The 26,079-nt window shown below is 36.9% G+C and overlaps 1 protein-coding gene and 1 long non-coding RNA gene across 36 annotated transcripts in view; one reads left to right on the plus strand and one right to left on the minus strand.

Annotated features, from left to right (window-relative positions):
• Positions 1 to 26,079, plus strand: part of cacna1c (calcium voltage-gated channel subunit alpha1 C) — a 171,179-nt gene that overhangs the window by 7,243 nt on the left and 137,857 nt on the right. For 9 of the 35 annotated variants that reach the window (XR_015481767.1, XM_087245996.1, XM_087246007.1 and 6 more), the window contains exon 1: positions 1,204 to 1,900. The exons of 25 other annotated variants lie outside the window; for them this stretch is intronic. Coding sequence is in view for 9 of the 10 variants with exons in the window: in XM_087245996.1 (XP_087102122.1) it covers positions 1,843 to 1,900 (58 nt within the window). In the remaining variant the exon portion in view is untranslated. 35 annotated transcript variants of the gene reach the window in all.
• LOC147844708 (uncharacterized) lies at positions 1,886 to 23,250 on the minus strand. The gene is made up of 2 exons (XR_015483134.1): positions 22,565 to 23,250; positions 1,886 to 5,147 (listed from the first exon to the last, which is right to left on the minus strand). It is a non-coding gene; the product is annotated as an uncharacterized LOC147844708 (long non-coding RNA).

Genomic DNA, 26,079 nt, shown 5'->3' on the forward strand with positions numbered 1-26,079 from the left:
ACTGATCAAGATTCTAGTAGACAAGAAAAAATTATGTATATCTTCAGTTAAGCCTAGTAAATTAGTTTAGTAGTCTGTAATTAAAGCATTAGTAAAGGAATCTTGTATGTGGCTGCAGAGCAATCACTGCTTTTATCATATTAAGTGTGCAGACAGATACATGATTCGTCTTGACATTTGAAATGTGGCACTGGAAGAGGATTTTTATAATCTTTGAAGAGGCACGGTAACCAGTTTGCCTTATGTACCGATGACCATGTTTTTTTGGACCCCTGAGTTCCCAGAAACTCATTTTATTACAGGGTGGCACCGAGAAACACATTGCGAACATTTCCTCTGTGCTTTGTATAAACATACCAAAGTTAATCAATTATTTGGGGATGCTGATGGGAAATCGCTGACCTCTATGATGAACTTTTGTCCAAAGCAAAATTCAATCAAAGAACTTGGCCGTAGATTGGAGGTCTGTGAATTGGGAGAGTTGGTTCTTCGTTCAAACAGAGGAAGATCTGAAAACCTGCAGTTCTGTGTGTCTCTTACAACCTCATGCATGCTTCTTCTGACTGATTGAATATTCAGCATATGCAGTTCTGAGCGAGAGTGAGAGAGAGAAGGATAATCTGGGGGCAGAGGATGTCTCTTGGGACATGTGAAGTTTTCTCATGGCCGGAGGGAGGGACCGAGGAAGGGCCTGCTAAATTCAGACTAGACCGTTTGCTGATGAAAGATTCTCCGTCATCTTGCAGAAATTCCCAGGCCCCAGTCGTCCCCTTTTATCAGAGCCTGCCAGTCCTCAGGATACAGTGTGTCCTGCCATGGGAAGATCAGGTCGGTTAAACCTTAGCTGAAGGGAAAAATCATCCTGACACCTGCTGCTGGGGGACTCAGCATTCACCTCAGAAGTGGCATGCCAGCAGGAAGTGGATAATAATGTCTAAACATGGTGCTCAGAGCCATGACTGTGAGCGTATTTATGCCAGATTGGTTGTGGTGCAAATCATCTTCTGCAACAATTCCGGACTGTAAAAGAACTCAAATCTCCTCACTGTATTGGAGCTGACTTGCCTCGATCTTCCCAAGTTTGCTCTCTCTCCCTCAAGAGATACAGCCCGTGTGGAAAAGCGTGGAGGATTTATTCTCCTTTCTAGCGCAGTCACATCTGGAAGCAGTCAGGGAGTCTACAGGGGAGGGGGTTTGGTCGTCAGATCATTGCAGAGAGGCTGGTGGTGTGCGCTCTCTCTCCGCAGGGCCACAGACTGACTACTCCCCTTTCTCTCCAATATGGACTGGACGCGGCCGATTCTGCACTCTATTTCCTAACGAGGCGCGACGCAAACTACGCCTGTTGTGGGACATCTCAGATGGAATCGATCATATGTGAAGATTGAAGCCCGTGAGATCTGGAATATACACACCTTTTACCTTTTGCTGCGCTTTCTGAAACGGTCTCTGAAACTACGCCCGCTTTTTTTCTTCTTCTTCTGGCTGTTGCAGCATCCTTTTCGATCAGTTTGCGAGCGAATCGCGCCGATTTGATTATCGATTATCAGCCAGCGGCACTGCTATCATGTTTCCTTAGGTAGGGCCCGGATGTTCCAAAGATGCACTGGTTCGTTTTCTTAGGTGGCTCCTGCGATTATCCTTTCCTGATCTTTAGCTCCATAATGGGGATCAGGTAATATTAACTAAGCCGCAAGAGGAGGAATATCTTACGCTTTGCGTTTTTCATTTTTTTTCTTCCCCCCTTTTCTTTCATTTCTTTCCCCTGGGTTGTTTTTTCTCCCCCTTGCCTTTTTTACAACCTTTTCTTCATTCACCTTCGGATAAAGCTGGACCACATATATGGTAAATGAAAGCAAAAACATGTACATACCGGAGGACACCCTTGAAAACCATCAAGGTAATTTCTTTATTTGTCTTCGCTCTGTTTGGAAACTATGTGTGTGTGCCATATGGATGCGTTGAGGGCTGTATGATGAGTGTGTTGGCATTATCATGGGCATGACGCGGGGGTGTACCCGAACCCTTCCATTTTTAAACACACTATGCGCACTGAAATCGCCTTTGGAGGAAGATCAACAAATGTCATGAAACAAAACCACTCATTATTTTGGAGGAAAATGCATATATGTAGTTGATGAACTTGTTGGCTTGCTGCTCGATCGGCTGTTTATGGACACGCCACAGCTTGATCATGTATATAGATCATTTGGTCACGGACGCGCAGATGTCAATCGATTAACCTGTCAGCTGCTTCAGCCTTAAAATGGCCTTTTAATCATTTTGTGCGGCCCAGACCGCATTGATCACAGTCCAGCAGCTCAAATGAACCCGGGGTGGTGTCATCGGCGCATCAGTTCACACAGTGATTATTCTGTCCTGAGCATCTCAAATGGTGAAATGAAGCACCGTCAGTCATGCCCCGTTATTCTCCTGTGCATCTGTTGAATCCCCTGCTTATCAAACAGCTGGTGTGGCGCAGCAGTCTCCACAGGTTGCGCGCCTTTAATGCTCGAGAAAAGCGTCTTTTCCCATCACAAGATCCCCCTCTATCCAGGGCCTCTAGCCGTCGCCTGTTGGCGCCGTGGCAACGGAGCTGCCGACCCATAGCAACAGCGCGGCTCGCGATAAGCCCGCTCCCCGCGCGCGCACCTGCCGCACCTGAGTGAACAAACGCATCCGAGCAAAGCCTGTAAATTGCTGTCAATAATGTAGCCCCGCCCCCTCAGGCCTATTGCACATCTGTCATGCATAAAGCCAGCCAAATATGACAGCCGAAATAATGATGTTTCTTTAGCGCTGTCTGTGAGGGACAGCGGTGCTTTTTCAAAGCCCGTTTGATTGAGAGAGTAAACTGGCATAAACTCTTTGCTGGTTAAAAATAGACGCACAAGAAGGACACAGTTAAAAGGAAAGAAAAACTAATTTTAGATGCTTTGTTTTGGCAGCTATATGACAGTAAACGCGTATCTTTGATCCACATGTCTTTTTGTTCTGTTTAGAGTTAAATCTTACAACTTTCCTCTGGATTTTGAAACATCACAGCTGTGCACAGCTCACCTGTCAGTTTCTTTAAGATGCACTTATTAAATTAATAATTGTTTGCTAATGAGATTTTTAAAGTCTTTTGATGAATATTCAAAAGTATTCTCTAACCCCCTGCCCCCCTCTTCCATCACATGGCCTGCAATGACAATCTTTGTCATACAAGCCACTTTTTAAAGGGAAGGATTATCCAAAAATATACTAAAAGTAAAAAACATACTATTTGTATACCATAGTTAAAGGGCAGCTATGATGAAAATCTTTTTTTCGTAAGCTGTTTGGACAGGTATAGTAAGTCCACAGCCATATTGGGGTGATATAAAGACAATAGGTCTATTTTTAATTACCTGATGTTAAAATAGGATCCCATCCCTCCCATTTCCCGCCCACTAAATTGATTGACAGCCACGTATTAACAGGTTTCCATAGTAACCTGTATAATCATATCAACCAGACAGGATGTGCGCAAAGCAACTGGGATTAAAAAATCTGTTCAGCTATCTGTGATCATCAATCATCATCAAATGTGATCAGGACTGAGCTTTACAAGTTTAAAACGTTTTTAAAACAGTGCATGTTTGTAAAGAATTACAGCAATTTTACAGTCTTTATCACCACAGCCGTGTGTCAGTACAATTAGAAAAGAAGAGGCTTCAATCCCGGTTTGTGGACGTTAAATCAGGTTTATTTTGTACATTAGCACAACGGATATCCATACAGCTGTAGTTATTAACTTCTATAACATATGCGTGTGTATTTGTATGTGTGTGTGTGTCTGTGTGTGTGTGTGTGTGCGTGAACTTTGTGACATCATTGTGTGTGACTCATCGTTGCAGAAAGGCTTAAATTAACTCTACAACAAATACATCAAATAATCATTGGGAAAGTTCTTATAGTATTTCTCACAAACGTTACATGATGAGATCTGCTTTCTTCATGTCTGTCACTGTGCTGTTTATCTGAGGCAGCCAAGGTGGAGATTGAGGCACACTCCAACAGGCATGTGGGAATAATGGCCAGGGAGAACTAGCATTGAAGGCAACAAAAACAGCCACAAATTATTCAGAGCAGAAAATCCAATATACTGAAGGGTATAATAAATAATCTGATGGGTGTTTTGAGCTGAAACTTTTCAGACACATTCTGGAGACACAAAAGACTCATCTTAAATCTTGAAAAGGGGTAAAATAGGTTCCAATTAAGTAGTTTCAAATCTTTGTGAGCTTCTTTATTCTGCTGGACACACACATAAAAATATATAATTTGAAGAAAGCTGGATACCTGTAAACACTGACTTCCATTGTAGGATAAACAAGTAAGCAACTATTATAGTTTGTGGTTAAAGATTTCCACCTTTCTACAAAATATCTTCATTTATTTTCATTTTTTATCTAACAGAGAAGAAGGTTATAAAGGTTTGAAATAAGTAAATGACATAATCACAATAATACAGTTTCAGTTTTTTCAAGCTTATAATAGGTTATTTGCACACAGACTTATAATTTCAGTCAGCCAGCCTCAGGGCTTCCAGTGAATTGTCATCCCATACAAAATCGCTATGTTTAATATGTGATTTCTTTGAAAAACAGTGATCATCACTGCCTGATTGAGATACAATATAAAGTGGGGATCAGGCCAAACAAGAAATACTGCATTAAATTATATTTTCCCCTGCCATGTCTTTAAAATATGGAAATTAATTTTACCCCAGTATTTTCAAAGGAGTTTCTGCGCTAGCCTGCTGCTAATGATGACGCCTGCATTTAAACGGTCTTTCATCTCTTTTTGCGCTTTAAACACCAAATGGATGCTTCTGTATTTTTAACTGAATATATTTTAATTACATTATACCATCAATGCTGTAAAAAGAACTGTATGAAACAGAAAATAGTTTTACCAGAAGTTCATCTTTAGCTAAAAAACACAAGCTGTGCATATGGCCTATTGGTTTCAATTAAGAATGCCATCTAAACAACCATATTACAGCATACTATCAGTATTTATTAGCACATTTTTTAGTTTGCTTTTTGGTATCTAAGCTAATGAACATGGAAACAACTTATAACCTAATGGTTATAAGAATTATTTACATATGTTATGTACTGGGGTAACACGGTGGCTCAGTGGTTAGCACTGTAGTCTCACAGCAAGAAGGTCGCTGGTTTGTGTCCTGACTGGGTCATTTGGCATTTCTGTGTGGAGTTTGTATGTGCTCCCGTGGGTTTCCTCCAGTTGCTTCAGTTTCTCCCACAGTCCAAAGACATGCGCTACAGGCGAATTGAATAAACTAAATTGGCCATAGTGATTGTGTGTAAATGACTGTGTATGGATGTTTCCTAGTACTGGTTTGTTGCTGGAAGGGCATCCGCTGTGTAAAACAAATGCTGGATAAGTTGGCAGTTCATTCCGCTGTGGTGATGCCTGATGAATAAAAGAACTAAGCAGAAGGGTAAATGAATGGATGTTCTGTACTGTAGCACTTACAGACATTTAGCAAATCAAAAATAAATGTGCACACAGATACTGTAGACCATAAAGAGTTTAAAAGAACAAGCATCCACATAACATAATTATTTTAGAAAAGGAAAATGCAATAATTCATTTAATATAAGACATGGAAAAAACAACAACTTTGAACCGAACTAGGTGTGCATGGAGTCTTTGTGCATTCAGACCAACAGGTGTCAGTATGAAATCCATTTACACTGGTACTATTTGTACAACTAAAACACAGTTAGAGAAGAGCACATTTACACTTTTAGCATCATCCAGCCCAATGATTTGGCCATCCATTAGTAGCCTGTACGTTTGTGTCCTAAAAGTGCAAGATGTCTGTTGAATTCTGTAGCCCAGCAGATGTTCATGTTTGTGTTGTGTTGTCGTCTACCGCTGCTGACGAGGGCTCTCTTTCAGGTAAACACTGCCTCAGTCAATCACAGGTCCAGAGCAGAGCGACCGTATCACAGCCAAACATGAACCTCTTCTGCTGCACAAACACTCAAACGACAGGAAGATGGAAAGCATGTTTTGTGCACTATGAGACACCATCACTTTCTGGAATGTTAAATATGACTCACGAAGTGCTTGAATGTCTGTGTCAGAACAAGCAGTTACTGAGACTCTCGAGCGTACACGTTTTTATTTAGCAGTACAATGCTTTTATTTAGGGCAAAAATGCACGTCACACGGCTGTGCTGTGATATAGTGACATCACAGTCCCTAATATGATGTCACTCCAGGCTTATTATAGAAAATAATTCCAGTGTAGCAGGAAAGGGCATAACAGAAAGTCCTTGTCTTTTCAAGCACAACTACTGTATGTGCATTTCTTTCCTTTTCGCTCCTTTTCTCTGTTGAAGGTTGTTGGTTCCCTTGATGCTCATTGATTTAGATGCTCATTGGTAATGAGGGTGACATTATCTGCCTTTTTACCTTCTTACGCTTTGTGCCAGGTTCATATGACAGGTAATTCACATCATTAGCTAAATGAATATGTTTATGATAGATCTCAAAATGTCTGACAAGGCTTCAGGACGCCATCTCGAATGACTCTGTCTGACAGGCGCTGTGTCCTGGACTTTTCCTTCATCCCCAAGGCTGTGCAGAATGATCGAGCGTTTCTTGCTTCGGTGTCACTGTCAAACACAATCAGGTCACTAAAGTCCCACGCTAGTGTACCCAGGTTGTTAGATTCCTGGAATACGATTGTTAATGTTGTTTGTTCTAAGTGCTGTTTAATGTTTACGTAATGAATATTTAAAGCAGACAAACTTGCATCAACATAAATCCTTCGCAAGCAAGGTGAAGTCGAGAAAGTTGTCAGTTTGTTTATTTCCATGGCTGCGGCTTAGAGTGTCTGCCGTCACACAGAGATCCAGTCTCCAGTTTCTTGCTCTCCTCATTTGACTCCATGTAACAACAGAACAAAGACTTTTCAACACAGTTGATTTTGGTTCCTATTTACCATGTTGTCAGTGGTGGAAAGAGTACTGAAAATTATACTCACGTAAAAGTACTATTGCTTAGTCAAAAATACAGTGCAACTGTCTGTTCATACTACTCAAAACAGTGTGAAAAGTAGCCTTTCTAAAAGTACTAGAGTAGTGAGTTGTGAGTGTTTCACTGTGAAAATTATTCCACCTTATGCCCTGCAAATATTTTCCAGTACTGGGTTGCAGCTGGAAGGGCATCCGCTGTGTAAAGCATATGCTGGATAAGTTGGTGGTTCATTCCGCTGTGGCGACCCGTGGTGAATAAAGGGACTAAGCCGAAGAAAAGTGATTGAAATACTCTGCAAATTAAAAATGTAGCATACATCAATGCCATCTCTGTCATGAACAGTTTCAGGATTAAGTATGGAAATGAATATGTATATGGCAATGTTGATGTACAGTATATTGTACAGTGATGTATAGTATGTACAGTATACAGTATTTGGTCTTGGTGGTATAGATCTGCTACACTGCAGCTGCTGCTGCTTTGATTATTGTGGCAGAGCAAGTACCGAGACCTGCTACTGCCAGTTAATACACAGACATGCCGTCTCAGAATATAACATGCTGCTGCTGGAAGCATTATACACGTGTAACCCCTTGTAGCAGATTGAAACACAGGTGGAGCTGGGGTGGAGGAGGGTCCCCACAAACATGTCACAGGGTAAAATGACGCAGAGCATTTAAACTGATGAGGAGCAAGCTCGTTGGCTGTCGAGGTGACAGCAACCAATCTCCTGTGCCATGTAGTTAATGATGCAGGAGCAGATTAGCTGACCTATCTGCCAGCGTGCGCGTAGAGTTTCATGGCAGAAATTTTACTTTAAGTGTGTTTCTAACTATAAGTACGTAAGTTAGTATAAATTATTTGCCATACATGGACTATACCTTTTAAAAGTGAGATGAATTTAATGTGAGAACACCTTAAATTAATATATGAACCTAAGAAGCTGACATAAATCAAGTCTAAACTCTTGGGCATTGCGTGTAAATATTAGACACTTCTAATGCCTCCACACTGTACACTGTTTTCTGCATTTATAAAGTATCTGTGTCTTGATGTATTTTTTCCATGCATTATTTGATTGAACAGGAATCTCGGGTTAATTTTTTCTGCTTAGCCTATCGCTGTAGACAAAAATTTAAAAAACATAAATGAGTGAGTACAGGATGAAGGAAAACAGTGGCCAAAAATTACTGATACAGCACAAAAATATACTCATTAAAGTAAAAGTACCTTTTTTAAATATTCATTTTCTTTCTGGCTTAGTCCCTTTATTAATCCAGGGTCGCAACAGTGGAATGAACCACAAACTTATCCAACATATGTTTTACGCTGCGGATGCCCTTCCAGCTGCAACCCATTACTGGGAAACATCCATGCACACTCATTCACACACATACACTACGGACAATTTAGTATTCCCAATTCACCTATACCACGTATTTTTTACTTGAGGAGCACCCGGGGGAGACTCACACAAACACGGGGAGAACATGCAAGCTTCAAACAGAAATGCCAACTGATCCAGCCAAGCCTTGAACCAGTGACTTTCTTGTTGTGAGGTGATCGTTACTTTTCATCCCAGAATCAAACTTAAAAAAATGGAAGAATGAACTGGTGGGACCCAATTTTGAACAAATAAAGGTCAAAAAGAAGCTTGTTTAGAGTTTGTTTCTTGACTCTAAAACAGCTTGTGAAAGTGAACCTTCCCAAAAAGCTACTTGTTTCCCCTCTCTCAGTTTCTCAGCTTAATTTCGTATTCACTTTTGAAACATCATTTGGGATGTGTAGAAATATGCCAAAGTGTCTTAGGAATCCCAGTTAATGAGGCCACATTGCCAGCGAGACTTCTCAATCTGCAGAACAGTTGGTGCTGGTCACTGTGGGATTGTGGGACACATTAGGTTCCATAACAGAACAATCACACAAGTGCGTTTGGCCTCAGCAACACTCAGGACTTATTAGCTGTCTGTGAAAACACGCATGTTGAGCATAAATCATCTTCTCTCGCTTCTGCTTTACATCAGTGCTACACCGTGCTTCTAGCGAGTCTGCTTTCATATGTTTACAGTATTAAATTGATTGTGGCATGTTACTTTAATATGTTGGTAATCACATGCTGAACACTGTAAGTAGTCATTTAGCAGATGCTTTTATCCAAAGTGACTCATGGTACACTTGTTGCTTAGGCACTCCCTCTTTATCAACCTGAGGTTAAATGCACAGCAGTGATAGTGATTCGCTTCTACTATGTGCGGTGTTGTCCTTGCTGGTATGGAAAAGATTTTATTAAAATGAGTAAAACATAGTTGATTTTAGATTCTTCTTTAGAAATTTCTAATGCTAGTATTTCTGAAAACGGTGCAAATGAAAACTGTGTTAATAATTTTGACCCTATCTAATGTCACATAAACCATTTCCAAGAAAAAGAGCCTTAAAGTTGGATAGCCATAAAAATGACAAAAACTTCTGTTTATTGCTATTTATGATAGATTAAGATTATCTAGATAACAGTTTTGAGATAACAATGCTATATTTACTGTTACAGCATGATAAACACAGACATTACCTATTTTATCAACACTAGTCTTAGTTTGAGTAAAAAAAGATCAAAGTTGATTGTGGTTCCTATTCACTATATGTAGTCAGTGGTGGAAAGAGTACTGAAAATCGTACCTCTGCTTGCCAAAAATGCAGTACAAGTCTGTTCATACTACTCAAAACAGAGTACAAATCAGTTCTAAAAGTACTCGAGTAGTGAGTTGTGAGTATTTCACTGTGAAAATGATTCCAACATATACACTGCAAATTAAAAATGTAGCTTACATGAATACCAATTAAATTCCTTTTAAGGGTGTTTCTAAGTATAAGTACGTTTGTGTAAATTATCTGCCATATATCGACTATACATTTCCAAATATGATTTAATTTAATTAATCTTAGAGAAAAAGCATCAAAATTGTATAGCCATAAAAATGACAAATATACAGTTTGTCTGTTTATTGATAGAGTAAATATCAAGGTTTTGAGATAACAGTGCTATATTTATTATTATAGTATGCTAAAGACAGAAATGATTATTTTATCAACACTAGTCTTATAATTTTGATTAAGAAATATCAAAGGTTTGCTTCCTTTCCTTTTTCTAAACAATCACCTTTTCGGTACAGAAACACCTCCTGATTCTCATATAATTCTGTTAATGCATTTCTTTTCTTCCATTAGAGACGTCAAACAGCCTAAAATTATAATTTAATGTCTCTTCAGAAGCACGAATGTCAAGTCTGTCCCTAGAATAGAGTGCATGCTTGTGACTTTAGCTGGATTGCACTTTATATGGAGATTTTTCTGCTTCATTGCTAAAATCTCAAGAACTTGCTTTAAAGGTTGATGAAAGCCTTCACTATTTGTTTGAGATTTTAACAGTGTGTTGAGTATCAACGAAGACAACGTTAGCACCTATTAGCTTTTATTGTGAGAAAACTTAACTATTTTTAAGCTTTTGTGTGGTGGTAATGTTATCTTCCGTATTTAAAATCAACATTGGGGTATGATCAAAATTGGTGACGTAGCACTGATGTGATGATGTATTGGTGTCTCATTAGTATTCACTGCTTGAGATTTTTTTTATCTTGTGAGAAGACCTTGCTTCTTAATTATTCATGACAGCACGTGCTTTCAGATGACAGATCTGCCAAGCTGTGAGACAGCACTCGGCACGCATGCATTTATGAAGGATTGTAGGTGTTTCTGTCGTGTATGAGTTTTTGCAATAGGCGGTTGGTCGGCCATCAGTTACTGATACGGCCAAGCTGTTTATGTGTAGAAAGCATTTTTGTTGGGATAGGCTAGCTACAAGAATTGGAGAATGGTGGACTTCGTCATTTATCAGTTCAATAGCTTTCTGACACATCGTCCATCCGTTCTGCCTCGTTCGCCCATGTTTAAAATCTTACAGATTTCCGGCAGGTCTATAAATTTGAATAAATAGGGCAAGGGACCTGCTGCACCACTATCCACCTTGTCTGTATTTAGACCCAGGGATTCACATGAAGTGAAGTCCTCTACCTCAGCAGACCCCTGTGTACTCCCTTCACTAAAAGTGTCACTGTCCACCTTTATTATGAGTGCCCTTTGTGGGCATGTAATTCTGGGCTGCATACGATTACCTTCTGTGTGTGCGCATAATTATTTTAAAATATTTGTAAATTATAAACACATTTATAATGTTTATATAATCATGATGATCTTTATATTGATATTAAAAAATATTATGTAGCTGTAGACTGTTTTTTTCATTGCATTTTAACTTTGCCAAGTATAAAATCATGCATCTTCTGATGTATCTGATTTTTTTTTTTTAACTGGTTAGTCAAAGGGGCTACATGGTGGCTCAGTGGTTAACACTGTAGCCTCACAGCAACAAGGTCGCTGGTTTGAGCCCGGCTGGGTCAGTTTGCATTTCTGTGTGGAGTTTGCATGTTCTCCCCGTGTTGGCGTGGGTTCCCTCCATGTGCTGCATTTTTTCTCCCACAATCCAAAGACATGCGCTATAGGTGAACTGAATAAACTAAATTGGCCGTAGTGTTTTTGTGTGCATGTGAGAGCGTATTGGTGTGTTCCACTACTGGGTTGCAGTTGGAAGGGAATTCATGTAAAACATATGCTGCAAAAGATGAATAAAAGGACTAAGCCGAACGAAAAATTAATGAATGGTGAGTCAATTGACAGTTGCTTGCCTCTTCTTTTTCTCCTGCTTTGTCAGCCATGCCCACTCCCTTCCCTTCTATGGTAGTGCCCCCAACCACTGACGCCGAAATATTCCAATAAATGTGTCCCATATCAATGAAAATGGGAGAATCTCAGCTTTTAATTTGATTTATATATGTATATATATAAGTTGGATTTTCTCAAAAAGATGATTTTTTGATTCTAATCATAAGCAAATCTTTGACATGGTCAAAGTAAAGATATCAAGGTTATATTTTCACAGAATATTCTTTACATTTGGTAGAATACTGTTTGTGTTTATACCACAGAAAGCAAATCACAAAAATAAGACTTTAGCTGGTTTTCACAGAAGGGGGCAAATTTTTTAAAGAAGGAATTGCTGTTGTCATGATGCTAGGTTTAGTAGCGGCTGCTAGTTTGCTAATATTTGGCCACTATGATGGAATTTATAATAGGGTGTTGTTGGTCGCTGTTCAGATTGTATGGGTAGTTGCTTGGTGAACCTTTTTTTAGGGACATTTATTATTAAGAATGCATTAAAGAAAGAAATGCTTTTACAAATAAATGCTGATTTGTAGAAAATTTGGTTTTGGATTTAGTCATTTGGAAGATGCATTTGTACATGGTGACTTACAATTTAGGAAAGTTAAAACCAAACATGATTTAGGTTATGATTGCACAAATAGTGCAGGAAAGATTTTATGACAAAGCTGAATTCTTAGGGTTAGTGACTTTTTTAAATCCTTGTACTCCTTATGCATTTGCTAACTCACATACTCACAAACATATGCATGCAAAGACCTTTTTCTTCCCTGTATGTTTAATGTGTGTAAACTTAACTCAGCTCATAAAACCTTTTTGTTTGTGTGTGTATGTGTGTGTTTTTGGTTCTTTTCTCTCAACCTAAGTGCTCAGTGTCACATCCAGAACAATTAGGATGCATGAATGGATGGAGTAGTATATAAATGGAAGAATGACAGGCCACATGAATAAATGCGTATATATGTTAATAAAGCACAAAACAGCTGCTTGTGACACATTGGCACCGCAGGCACCCTCAGCATTATGGGAAAGAACCAAAGCCCCCTGTTAACATGTGAGTCAGCAGCGGGTCACGACACGGGAGTCTAATCACCATCTCTCAGTCCTCTGAAGTGCACTCCTCTAGCAAAAACTGCAGGAGCGTGTGTCAGCCATGGCCAAATGTGCATGGAAAGGTCTGGACTGTGCTTAACAAGTTGTGACTGGCCACAATTATCACCGTCAGTTCATCATCCTCATATTTCATTGCTATAACAGTTTCCATATGTGAAGAATTGTTTTTAATCTTAAAAAATTTTTTTACATGTCTTTTGAGATTGAAACATTTGTCTACTTTGAGTTAAATGTTTTGCAGTGGCTTGTGCTCTTAGTCATTTCCATATGTGTATTGATGAAAATTTCTTGTTTATTTGCTTTGCTAGATGAAGTAGAAAATGTGTCATACAGTCAAAAGTTTAGATGGTTTACTGGGTGATACAAAACAACAGGAAACTAGGTTTTTGCATTTTATGAACAAAACATTTAGCCATGCTATATTGCGATTGCTAATCTGTTGCTCATGTGTTTTGAGCTTGTTTCTGTATGGTTTCCTGGGTGTTTTCCCAAAGGTGACCAGACATCATGTTAAAGTTATGACGATCCATGTTTTACAAGCCACATACCATAGACTTACAGTCAGGACAACATTTTCCTGAATAATTAGTCTTAGTTGTGGTTTGATTGCTATAAATGAATAGCAATAAAAATACTGTGATTCATGTCTTATTTCTCATAAGTAATGGCATAATGTTTTCTTTAAGTAAGCAGAGTGGGTGCATTAGGTAGTTCTTTGACCTGTCAGTAAAAAAGACCAAGCTACATCTGTTGTTTCCTCTTCAAGTAAGAAGTAAACTGACAACATCACGTTGTTCCTCTGCATAATGAGGGATTTAACAGTAGTTAAATAGATGGTCTTATTTTACTGCCAATCATCTTAACAAGTAATTTCTGTGATCTTTATAGCTTATAAATGCAAACCTGTTGACTTGCACATTGGTAATACTGTAGAATTTGCTTTAATTAAGTGCAATGTTCATTATACTAATGGAAATACATTTATTTATTTGTATTTTAATCATTTGTTACAGGCCCACAGTTTTTTGTGTATTTTATTAGTACATATGCATATGATATAAACAGTATTCCTATGAACTCTTATTTTTTATTTACTGTAGCTATACAATGTCCTTTATACAGTGTTCAGAATATACGAGTACACCCCTCACAAATCTATTTAAAAAAAAAAGAAATTTATGAAAGGAACAACCAAGAGAAGAAAAAAAAAATAGTTGAAATTTTGTAGGTTGTAATTTTTTTTTTTTGCAATATTTTGCTTGAGTTTAATTGTATATCTTTCAATTTTAAATATGTTTGGTGACTAAAATATTCTTTTAATAAATATATCTGTTTTGTTTAAATGCACCAAAATACATTGCCTATATTCACTGAGAAATGGATAAAAATATTCATTTTCAAAATGGGGTGTACTTACATATACTGAGAACTGTATGACGCAATATTTTTTTAAAAACAAACTCACTTTTGAAAACAAAATATTTGGAGGGAAAAGCTTAGCAAGCAAACCTTTTGATTTTGGTTTCACTATAAATTTCAGGGTGCATGTTCTCCCCGTGTTTGCGTGGGTTTTTTCCGGGTGCTCTGGTTTCTTCCACAAATGCAAAGACATGCGCTATAGGTGAATTGGGTAAGCTAAATTGTCCGTAGTGTAGGAGTGTGAATGAGTGTGTATGGATGTTTCCAAGTGATGGGTTGCAGCTGGAAGGGCATCCGCTGCATAAAACATATGCTGGATAAGTTGGCGGTTCATTCCGCTGTGGCGACCCCAGATTAATAAAGAGACTAAGCTGAAAAGAAAGTCAATGAATAAATAGGTTTCAGGGTTCATGATGAAGTTTTGACTTGTTTAAACAAAACATGTGTAACAGAAAGAAACACATAACACATTAGGCATTAAAAGAAAGTTTATAGAGTGATGCCATAGAGGAACCATTTTTAGTTTTCCAAACAACGTTTCAGTAGTTTTTAAAAGAACCATGCTTTCTTTGTATAAGTAATATGTTATTACAGATCTATATACACTTTTTAAAGCATATAAATAACATTTGTGGAATGGAAAGCTTCCATAAATGTTGAAAGTTTTTCATGGAACAATTATTATCAAGAAAACCATATTATAGGTCACATTTTCACCTTATTGACTTTAAAATTAAATTTAGGACAGTTTTATGTCTAACACAATTTTGGTTCATAGTTTTGTACTGTTGCATGAACCACTGAAGCATGGTTCTTTTAAAAAATCTTTACTGAAACGTTGTTTTAGGGAACTAAAAATGGTTCTTCTATGGCGTCACTCTAAAAACTTTGTTTTGTACTGTTGTTAAAACTTTTATCCTCTTGATACTAATTTTGACTAATATTTATTGTGTTGTTGCCTAGAAATAAGTGCTAAAAGAGAAAAGAGACTACATGTGAAAGTTGTGAAAGAGTTAAGAGGATTTTCTTTTTTTTTTCTCCTCTAAAATGTGGGTGGAAGTGTGAGTATGGTTGTGTATGTAGGCCAGGCCTGATGCGTTTGCTCTGAGTGAATATCAGATCAGCTCCCTGAAGACTGCTGTCTCTTTTAAACCCTCAGTCGTACAGCGCACTGCCTCGCTCAGGATATTAACCAGCACCCTAAATGATAGAGAGAAAGAGAACAAAATGTTGGCCCACAGTTGATTTTCTGCTTGTGTCTTGTGTTGTTTTTGCAGCAGAGACTGAGTGCGGTGTTTTCGGTATTGTAAATTCAGAGAGCAACAGCACAAGGAGTGCAGGTGAAGATCATGACCTTTAGAAGGTTTACCACCAAGTCTGACCTTGAGACTTTGAGTCTTTTACGTAGATGATACCAAGTTTTCCATCTTCTTCATACCTCATCTCTTTCTCCTCTGTTTGTCTTTGGCTGGCCTTCCTGCTAGCGGCCTAGTTTAGGTGGTGCTGAATTCTCAGTGTAGGTTGCATGTTTAATTCATCAGTTTGAGCTTTGCTCAACTATGAGAGCAAGGCATTATGGGTCTGACTGGCACTTGTTGGGATGTACTTGGCAATAGTTGCACGTTTCTTACATGGCCTTGATGTGATCTGTCTCACCTAGGTGTCCTCATAATGGCTAGTGTGAGCCAAGCCAGCTACAGTAATTCCAAAAGTCTCTTGACAATTTGTAGTCATTTTATGTTTTCGCAAGTTGGCAATTAGTTTCCATTTCAGTGGACTCATTTGTGTATTTATATGATCAAACAAATTGACATTTCCAATTTTTGCAAATTAGTCATAAGTGTTGTGCCCTGGAGTGTGTTTATTTGACAGCATTGTACTAAAAATGTAATAGTTTTTCCTTTGCGCTTTTTTAAAAGTTTCATGTATTGGACAGATAATGCCGTTATCAAAGCAGGCCTGAACATGCCAGTTCGATAGGTGGTGATGTTTCTCAGTATCATGAGCAGCAAAAAAGTCCTGTAGTCTGCCACATAAACACTGACCACATCAATTGCATCTACTTTACATCTACATCACTGTTTTCAAAAGATGTCACAACATTTGCTTTCATACGTGTTGAAGTTTGCATTTTTAGGCCCACAAATGTTATTCAAAGAACCACCAAAAAGCATTAAAAGTTTTCTGATTTCAGCTGAAATGGTACTATTTAGATGACCCTGAAGAGAAATTTTAAAAAATTAGAAACTGCTCCGTCACTTTCTATTTTTAAATCTAGATTAAAACTATTTGCATTGGATCTGGCTTCTGGTGATTTGTAACACTTTCGTTTGTGTTTAATACTTTTTTAGTTGTTTTTACTTCTGACCATGTTTTGTCTTAATTTTATTATTGTTTATCTGTTTTGTACAGAACATTGGTCAACGTAACTGTGTTTAATTGTGCTCTATAAATACATTGAAATTGAAATATAAAACATCAACATTTTCAGCTTTCAGAGCTGCATGTGCTACAGTAATGTTTTTTTATCATCTTATATCAAGAAATTGTTTTCAACTCAAGACCCTGGAACACATTTTGAACAATCAGACCGCATGATTAACATAATTAATGATGCATACACTTGAATTTTAATTACACATTGGTAGTATATTGTTTTCCTGTTTGGGGATATTGAATGAGCAAGTGATGGATGTGTGTATTTGTAGGGGGAATGGAGTGGGTTTCCCTCCCAAGATGGCAGGGGCATATTACATCGAGTGATTTATGTACCACATCAGTCATGCTAGCATCACACACAGTCTGAAACGACTGCCGCTCTTGTGTCTCCATCAAAATCCACTCAACCCAACCCTGCCTGTAATATGGCAGAAAAACAGGCCCCAGCTCAATGCTAGGACACATCCTTAAGCAAATTCTGGAATTTAACCACTTTTAAACAATAGTAATTATAATAATAATCGTAATAAACAAATTTAAACAGGTCGATTGGCATGTCTTGACTTCCTTTCACTATAAAAAAAAAATCTAATATTTTCAAAAGATTGTGGTGGTTTAGTGGTTAGCACTGTTGCCTCACAGCAAGAAGGTTGCTGGTTCAAGTCCTGGCTGGGTCAGTTGGCATTTCTGTATGGAGTTTGCATGTTCACTACATGTTTGGGTTTCCTCCGGGTGCTCTGGTTTCTCACACAGTCTAAAGACACGTTTGACTTAAATAAAATAAATTGTTTGAGTGTGTGTGTGTGTGTGTGTGTGTGTGTGTGTGTGTGTGTGTATTGGTGTTTCCCAATACTGGGTTGTGGCTGGAATGGCATCCACTGTGTAAAATAGTGTAGAATAGTTGGCGGTTCATTCTGCTGTGGTGACCTCTGAAATATAGACTAAACTGAAGGATCCTAAAGATAGTCTCTGACATTTTGCGTTGATGCCATTTGGAGCCACAACCTGTGCATAGGTGATCATGAAGTAGAGCCCATCCATACTTCCACAGACTAAATAATAATATAATATAAATAAATAAAAAATAATTAGTAACTTTTAGCTAACAATTAGCTTGTTGTCTCAGACAGCACGTCAACAATATTTATTTTCTCATTCATTTATAAAGAATAAATTAAAATTCACAAATTTGAATTATTCCTCAGATCCCACAGACTTATATTTAGCACAATGAATCATAGGTTAATGCTCTTAATATTTTTATCAGCACTTGCTATGGCAAACTTCACGTACAATTCCTTACTTTCTGTTTAGTTAACTTTTTAACTATTGTTATAGGTGCACATGACATTTACACTTTCTTTTCTTTTTTCTTTTTTGTTTTGTTTACAATATGCTCATGTCACCCTGAGGGTTAGCTTCATCCATGGGTTCAGAGGTGGACCTTGTGGTGGTGTTTTACATATGAATCATGTTTTTGTTCGAGTCAACCTTTAATAATTCATATGAGTTATTTTATTTATGAAATGTCTAACCACATGCCATTGTAAATTTAGAAACATTCTAAACTAGAGCTGTCAATCAGTTAACTTTTGTGTTGTGTCAAAAACGGCCTTTGATTAATATAGATCAATTGCGAATGTAAATTGAATGATTTAATGTTAATGTTAATGTGTGGTGTTGAAATAAAGAAATGCAAGATCCTCTAGTTCAGCGGTTGCCAAAAGGGGGGTCCCGGCCCACAAGGGGGCCTCAGCGAGCTCTGTGGGGGGTCGCTTCATATTTTTACAATTTCTTAGCAGTGGACAATTGGGAGAATGATCATGTTGCCTTAGTTAATTTGAATATCCTAGCTGACCAAAAAATTGACAAATTTGTTATTCATCCTTCACAAAAAAGTCTTACCGATTCTCCAGGCAGCAATCCCCACACTGATGGATAAAGCATAACAAATAACATGTATTAAACTGTAATAGCCTGTATTATTTTTTCCCCTTATACACCTGTGTGAATACTGATATTTTCGTTATTGAATTTCAAATAGGGCCAGTTTAAAGGCCAAAGATTTACGTTTTTCAGTTACAAATAGCCTACGTAGGTTTTGCTTTTGTATTTCACATTAGAATATTATTTGTGCATAAACACAAACATATCTAGATATAGTAATAAACATTTCATTTGTTTGAAAATTTTTTTTTTGTCCTCTTTACTGCAAACTTATATGAGTGATAATATCATTAAATGTGGAGGGGGGCCCTACAGTATTTTCCAGGGAAAAAAGGGGTCTAAAGCAAAAGAAAAAGGTTGGGAACAACTGCTCTAGTTTAACGAAACAATCCTCAAATGTTATATTATTATCATTAATGTTTTATATTATTATTATTATTATTATTTTATCTTGTCTAGATGCTAGATCTTGTCTAGTGTGCTGTATGTTGTTACTTACAGATGTCCAATGGTTTCCCGTATTTGCAATGAAAGTGCATTTTGCTAAGTTTATATTAGCTTTTTCAGTGTTGTACAGTTAATGTATTCTCATATCAATAATTTGCCCTGATGTTACCTGTTACGGTCCTCACAATGTTGATGTATCTGCAGTTTGTGGATATCCATCTAGTGATGGAATCAGTTAGCTTTGCAGTGGTTTTTGTAGTTGAAATGTTTGTGCTGGCTTCACTCAGTGTTCTTTGAAAAGCACAGTTGGTTTACACTGGTTTATGCATCTTTGCTCACATTTGCAAAAATATATATTTGCACAAAGTTGTTACTTTTTGCTTGCCAGCGCAGACAGGCTAGTGGTTAGTGGATCAGCACAGCAGGCATCCCGAGTTCGAATCCCAGCTCATAGACCTTTCCCAATCCCCTCTTCCCCCCTCTTTTTTCTTTCTTTCTTTCTTTCTTTCTTTCTTTCTTTCTTTCTTTCTTTCTTTCTTTCTTTCTTTCTTTCTTTCTTTCTCCAACTTCACTTGTCATCATACTGTCCAATAAAGACAAAAAAATGCTTTGTTGGAAGGATGTCATCACTACAATAAAAGCACACAACTTTGGTTTCATCCAAACCTCCATTTGGAAACCTTTTATAAGTAAATTTGTCATTCAGCACACATTGTGTTACTGTAACCTCATCACACAATGATATGGCTGCAATGACTGCAAGATGTTGGGTTCAAACATTGCCAAACAAACAATTTGTGTTAAAGAAATTAATGCTTTAAAAGTTTCAAATTATTGCTTTTGTTAAAATTGTGTATGTTTACATGGACACCAATAATTTAATATGATTAAGACAATGCTCTGATTTAGAGTCTACCATATAAACACCCATTTTTGATTAATTAATCCGATTAAGGTCGTAATTGTACTAAACCGAAATGGAATTAAGACATGTGGAGTATGCTGATTTTAGTCGCATTATTGAAGTGCAGTACAGACATGTAAACACCTTATTCAAACTATTGCCGTCCTGTAGAATGTTTGCCACATTTTGCAACAGGATATTACATACACACAGCTGTTTGACACTATACTCTGCACCTACCGAGTCAGTGAAGGACCTCAGACACCTACATCAAGAAATATGGAGGGTTTTTTTTTCCCATACAGCACTCTTCCATCAGTTCACACTCACATCCAATATTTTGTCATGGAGGGCATGCATGAAATGTTCCTGAAATGCTAAAGTGTAAGTGCCAAACTACAGCTAAAGTCGTCAAATTAAAAATGAAAAAAAACGAAAATACACGAATCTCAGAGGAAATGTGGATAGCATGGTAAAGCAGTGACATTAATCAAATTATGTGCTATAACAATGGGATGATGAAAGGAACATTCATAAAGCTCATGAAAACTTCTTAATCCTAATATTGTCTTATTCAGATTAAGGCAAACAACTCGATTACTCATGTTCATGTAAAAGTAGTCATTGACAGCCTCATTCTAAACATTTCCTTTCCAATTTCTGCCTGTCAGTAATCCATTTTATGTTTGTTTATCAGCCATTCATACAATTCATACTATAGATCTTTAACTAAAACACACACACACACACAGATTTAGCCACATACTGTACAGCATAATACCTAAATGCCAGCTCTCTCCACAGCCCTGAGACAAACGTTTGTTGGACTGACTCAAGGTTTGTCTGCCCTCTACCTGCTGTCCGTCTATCCCTGCTTGTCCTCTACCAGCTGTCTGTCCCTATCTTTCCCTGTCTGTTCTGTACCCACTGTCTCCCTCTTATCCACCCACTTTCTGTCCCTCTCTTTGTGTATCTCTGTCATGACAGAGTGCTGAGTTTCTCCTTTAGGCTCACTTCATTTAGACTAACGTCAAATCTCTCATTCACTGTCTCGTTTGCTTTCTCACACGCGCACACACTCTCTCTGACACTCACAAACTCCCTCACACGCTTGCTCACAGTCACACACGCACGCGGACACTCATACAGGAGATGAGTAGATAGGTGTTGAAATATTGGCGCCATCTAGCAGTTGTGCCCCAGTAAGTCATCATCACCATGGCAACTGAGAGGATTCAAATCTGCCTAAAGCTTAAAACCCAAACCTTCGCTACAATGTTATATGTATCTCTTCTTATTAAGACAAATTTTAGCCAACACAGATGAAGCCCTTTTGTTTGTATGAAGCCTGACGGACAGGCTGCCCAGCGAGGACATCAAACTCACCCTTCACACATGTTCCAATTCTCCCTCAGGTGAAACTGTGCAGATAAAAGACCTGCTCAAAAAATAAATAAATTATATGGCTCTGTAGCCCTCCAGCTAGATAAATGACAAATGTAATAGGTGGCATGACAATAATATAACTGTAATATTAATAATAAATATGTCAAATGTTTATATAATTGACTAGGTGACATTTTAAACCATTGTTATTTTGTTAGAGTTTGGTCCCTTTCAATTTTTTTATTAAAGAGACATCAACAATTATATATATGTATATGTGTGTAATATGTGATGCTCTTTCCTCAGCAATAGCAGTCTCCTTACAGAGCTGAATTTCATTGATCAATAAAATGGATATACTGCACAAACTGTTTGGATCAGAATAAAACAGTCTGTACCTAAGATAAAAAGTAACTCGTTTTTTAACACATGGGATCCTTCAGAAGGATATGCAGAGGCGCAGGTGTTACTTTTATTTCAGAAGATCAAGGAACATTTAGTCTTTCATGATTTGACCTTTAAGACAGCCGTAGCTTTGGTCAGGGATGAAGCTTTTTCTGACTTCACTGACACAGACACTTGAATTTGATTTAGTTGATCTTTAGATTTCATCATTTTGATATACGTTTGTGAATGAAAATGTACTATTTAAAAAAGTTGTAGGGACTTAATTGATTTATTTGTCAAATAAAATAAGGCATTTTAAAAACTTTTGAAGAAAACAAATGCAGTTAATATTACAATTATTAATGTGTATTCATACATTCATTTTTCATCGGCTTAGTCCCATTATTAATCAGGGGTCCACACAGCGGCATGAACCGCCACCTTATCTAGCATATGTTTTACGCAGTGGATGCCTTTCCAGCTGCAATCCAGTAGTGGGAAACACACACTCTCACATTAACACTCATACACTGTAGCCAATTTAGTTTATTCAATTTACCTATAGCGCATGTCTTTGGACTGTGGAGGAAGCTGAAGCCCCACTCGAACAAAGGGAGAACATGCTAACTCCACACAGAAACGCCAGAAATTGACCCAGCCGGGACTTGAACCAGCGACCTTCTTGCTGTGAGGCGACCACTGAGCCACTGTGTCGCCCCTTAATGTGTATTATTAGAAGCTTAAAACTATGTCAGCTCCACATTGTAATGACATGGGTTGGTTCTGAATCCTTTCAAGCACAGGTCCTTAAATGCACAACATGTAAGACTTTTTAAAATATTCAAAAAAACACTAGAACAGTGTTATGTGTTTGGCTGACTGATGTGCTTAAATTATGCCAAAAATTTGAAGAATGTTTAAATCCAAATAAATAGCCAATTTTAACTATAGTGATGTGGACAATGTCCTGTGTCGTCATGCTAATGTCCTCACACACTCTCAATTTCCAGTTTGGCTTTAAAGAAAACTGGGAAACAACAAGAAAAGCGTCAATGAAATATGTTGTACATTTTACAGACCCTTTTCATAAAATTGTTATGGTGCATTTAATGGTCATCACTATCTTAAATTCTTAAAAGTTTTAATTATTTAGTTTTTTTTAAATGTATGAACATTTGTATATGCATTGTATCATCTTTGCGTCAAATTACAAAACATTAATCATCGCTTATGAGAGGTGATTCTAATGTAGCGTCTTTAGGGCTAAGAGTAATTTTGACATTATTCTCTCTTATGGCTACTGTTATCAGTCTCACTGTATTTCTTTCTTTTTCTGAAAGTCTTGATAACACCACCGTGGCTTTATTCTTTTATTATTTCAGCAAATAGGATTGAAAAAAAAATATTTGTTGTACTCTCCCTTTCACTATGAAATGTAAAAAGGCTTTTATAGATTGCACAGAGCAGCATTACATCAGAACGTTAAAATGTATTTGGTATGATAAAACAGCGCTTCATCTTCTCCATGTGATCATTACTGGGAGAACCAGCAGCGATAATAAACTATGGCATAATAAAAGCTCCGCTACTTTTATGCTGTGTCATACATGTCTGTCATCAGTAATTGCTCCAGGGCTCTCATTTCACTTTGGCATTCAGTCTTTCACTCTGCTTCATAATATTATTAAAATAAGTTACTTCACATACTGTAGATACTGTACATGCTCATTCAAGCTCATTCATGAACACGATTTCTTCAGTAGTCCTGTAGGATGTAATAAATATGACAACTCATGATCATGACTCCACACTCAGTCACAGCATCATCAAACTACACCTTTGTTTGTTGTTAATATGTGCACTTTAGCAGCAATAATTACATAGTATGCCGTATTGATAATGTTAATTAATGCCTTATTTAATGTTCAAGTCTTCTTTCTAATTTGACTTTCTTCGGTGAAGATAATTTGTAGAGTAAAATTTACTTTGGGTTCACCCACTTAGAAAGAAACTATGAGGATATATGTGCATATATGAAACCTATACGCAGTAAATATGTACATATATGATAATATATATGCTGCATATGTGTATATATGCCACATATAGGCAATATTGAGGTGCATATATGTGCATATACAGGCCAAATAGGTCTCCTGTATTGCTTCTTTATATCCACATATAAGCCCTTTATGTTCATACATGATATGTCTCCTATATAGTTTATATCTCACTTTGGCAACTGTCATACATGATGCCTTGACTAGGTCATATTTTCTATTATCTAGGCAATAACTAAGAACTAACTTAAAAAAGGGCAAAAAACGTATGTATGTGCCACTTAAATTTGGTATCACTTGTAATTAGCATGTAATGGATTTTAACTATGACAAATAAGTAAAAGGAAATGGAAAGCTATGATGTCTACACGTTTTCCTGAAACATTTACATGGTCAATTCTTTCTTATATGAAGATAGTGGAAAAGAAAGATAAATTACACAATGGTTTGTCTTTTTTTCCTTCTTTCTTTTATTGTTGTTTAATCTCTTTTATTTTGTTCTTGTACTATATTTATTTCTTGTACTATTTGATTAAGTAAATAAAAATTTACATTTCTTTTAAATAATGTTGTCTTGCCGCTGTATTTAAAAAAAATTTCTAACATATTGGTGAATATATTTGTACATATATGTGCATATATGTACATATAATAAAGGAAAGCAGCCAATTTTATATATGTCACATGTATCAGAAACCTATATCAAAACCTATATTAAAACATATATGTTTATATAGGTTGTATCCATGTGGGCAAGTTGAATGTTGATGGAAATTTGTAGCACGGAACTATAGCAAGCCTGTTCATTCAGCAGTGAGCTTTGTGTAAATATAAATTCCTAACTTAAAGCAAAACTGGAAGATCCACAGAGGATGAGATGCTCATTTTGGCAGTGTCTACTTGAATCCATTTAAGCAGTACACTTTAATATTATATTATAACTTGCATTACAGCATTTATTTTATTAATGTGCAATTAAAGCAGCATATTTTTTTTTTATCCTTGCTCTTGCCTGTAATTGGAAAATATACAGCCAGTAAAGAATGTAGCACCTATTGGAACTGATAATTTGAAAAGGGTACAAATGATAATGTCAAATACAAAACTATGTGTTATGGTTCTGTCAATAAGAAAAAGGTATCTGCATTTATTGTTGATGTGAATTAAGTTAAACACCACAGCACGTTGAGTGACACAGAGAACTCATCTCCTCATCAAAGGCAGCCCACCAATAGTTTGTAGGGATTTCACAAGCTGTGTGTGTGTGTGCTCGTTTTTAACTGATATGGAATCTTAAATAATTTTTTCCCATTCATATAGAACTTCACTAAGCATTATTTGTATTGCATCTGGCATCCAAGGTTAATTTAGATTTGATTACAGTCTATTTTAAATGGAGTTTTGATCAGTTCTAATGTCCGCTGACATGTAAGAGTGCTTAGTAAATATTAAGACTACTGATCAAAGAAACCATTTGTCATATTTAAGCGCATCATGTTTCATACAGTATGTAATCTCTCAATCATTATTATTTCGTCTGCATGTTAATAGCTAAATAATGTGTAAATAATGGGTGAACATTTTTTATCTCAGAAAATCCATTAATTATCCATAAGCTACAGGAAGAGCATTTAGTTGAATATTATATTACATGGTAACACTTTTTAGTTGTTCATTGTTGGTTCATGAAAACTTATGGTTCATTAACTAACAAGCCGAGCATGTGATTTTAATAATGCATTAAATGTTGAACGATTAATAAATGCTGTACAGGCATTTTTCATGTTAGTAAATGCTGTACATTAACTTACATTAGTTATGTGTCCCGTATACAGATTAACTTAAAGTTAGGCAATATTCACCTTTGTTGATCTACTGTCTGAAGTTTCTGAAGGTATAATAACATTGGATAAAAATATCATGGTTTCACGGTATTGGTCTACAACATGCTCTATTTAAAAGTCTGGGTAAAAAATAAAAACATTTTTTTCTATTTGAACAAAATATATTTTATTTTGAGAAACATTCATAATATTTTATAACAGCAAACATGAATCATTGACTTCTGCTGTCTTTGTTTGTTTTAAAAACACAGATTTCTTTACCATTTAAAACGGCATCTTTCGATATCTTTTCTTCTGCTGTTGATACTGTTGTCCTAAA

Source organism: Danio rerio, chromosome 4 (assembly GCF_052040795.2).
Source record: "Danio rerio strain M-AB ecotype USA chromosome 4, GRCz13ab, whole genome shotgun sequence".
NCBI classification, from domain to species: domain Eukaryota; kingdom Metazoa; phylum Chordata; class Actinopteri; order Cypriniformes; family Danionidae; genus Danio; species Danio rerio.